At 38.6% G+C, this 1,780-nt stretch overlaps 1 protein-coding gene across 1 annotated transcript in view; it reads left to right on the plus strand.

Annotated features, from left to right (window-relative positions):
- Nucleotides 1-1,780, plus strand: part of LOC118343277 (CUB and sushi domain-containing protein 3-like) — a 323,719-nt gene that overhangs the window by 183,611 nt on the left and 138,328 nt on the right. The window contains 1 exon segment of the mRNA XM_035682048.1: nucleotides 1,495-1,607. Coding sequence (XP_035537941.1) covers nucleotides 1,495-1,607 — 113 coding nt within the window.

Raw genomic sequence — 1,780 nt, forward strand, 5'->3', positions numbered from 1 at the left:
ACACACACACACACACAAAACCGACACACCTTCTAAAACACCTTCTCAGCATTCCTGTGCTCCACTTTAAACCACTGTTATTAGAGGGCATGGGTGTTGGATAGTAGTGTATGCACTATAATGCCACTATCCATGTGTGTGTGAGCATGCATTTGCGTGCAAATGTGTGTGTATGTGTGTGTTGATATTAATGGACTGCGAAGGTTAACAGCAGGGGTTTATAGGAGGAGACAAGTGAACATGAGAGGGCAGTCCACTTCATACTTTACACACTGTTAACGTGTGTGTGTACCTGTGTCTCAAATGTAACAGCCAAGGTGATATTACAATATGAAAATGTAATGGGAGGGAAACACCACCTGTTGGCTGATGCTACAAGATGAAAGCACCATACATCAAAGGACTGAAGTATAGAGGGGGATTATTGCCAGCAGAGATTGTGTTTGAGCTGCAGATATTTGAAGTTATACAGGAACAAGGGTGTTTTATTCTCTAAGTGTCAACTGGAAAGCAGTCACCTCCTCTAAGGCTGCCAACAGTGACCTAACACTCTTCACTTTGCCAACCAAGAGCCTTGTTCATTTTCTCAGCCAATTAAGGGATCTTATCCTCCCCACTTGATGAAAGAGTTGCAAATTGGGTGCTATCTACTAGTACTGTGCACCATCAAAGCTTCAGTTCATAAGCATGCTTCAATGCAAAAAGCTAATATTGTTAAATGTGTTATATTGCAGTCTTCTTTTTGAAACCTTTTTCATATTTGCATATACCAGTCTACTATGGGAAATGTAGGTAAATAGTAGGTGACAAAATATTAGAAATAATACAAATCACTATAATTTGTCTCTAATACACCAGATTCTATCTACAGCTGCAGAAACTGGCACAAGAGTTGAATTTGTGATAAGAGTTGCTAGGTCAGATCCCCTTAACCAGCAGACAAGCTCAATCTTGGCAAAGAACAAAGAATAAGAGATACAATTTCCTACTTCATTAAGAGCGGTCGAGGCACCCTTAGCATGAAACTGGGCTAATCTCCATTAACTCCTATGGAGCTGCAGAAGCGGACTGGTTGTACTGGGCAGTGATTGTCCTGACACTGCATGTAATTCAGTCTGTGTCATTAGAGACACAAAATATTTTTTTTTCCACTTCATTCTAGACAGCAGCCACACACACACACACACACACACGTTGTTTGGTTATTTTACAAAATGGCAGTTTTATGTGTTTTCTTTGCTCCATCTAAGTATATTTTTCTATATACTCATTGATGCGTGTGTGCATTGTCTGTAATTGTAACTTTAAAAGAGCCAATTAAACTGGAAGACTTTAAGAGTGAGGAGATTTTTGCAACATTGATTCATTCTACCTGATCTTTAAGTGCCTACTGTAGGATTAGATGAAAAACAAAAAGGACAAAGGTTAAGGTCTTGTAAGTGTGTGTGTGCTTTTTTCAATTTCTTACAAATGTTCTTTCTATCTTTTTCTCAGGTTGTCAGGCAGTAATGTTCCCTCTCCCATCGTTAGCAACAAGAACTGGCTCCGACTGCATTTTGTGACTGATGGCAACCACCGTTACCGTGGTTTCAGTGCACATTATCAAGGTAGGATGGGTAAGATGTGATTACGTCCACAGAGACTTGCATCTTAATGTACACACTTACACACACACATCCACAAATATATGCAGTGTAAATTTATGATGAAGACTATATATATATATATATATATATATATATATATATACTATAACTACAGATGTCTTTGTGTTTGTTAA

This window comes from Morone saxatilis, unplaced genomic scaffold (genome assembly GCF_004916995.1).
Source record: "Morone saxatilis isolate NCDOM2014 unplaced genomic scaffold, NCSU_SB_2.0 Contig9, whole genome shotgun sequence".
Classification (NCBI taxonomy): Eukaryota; Metazoa; Chordata; class Actinopteri; family Moronidae; genus Morone; species Morone saxatilis.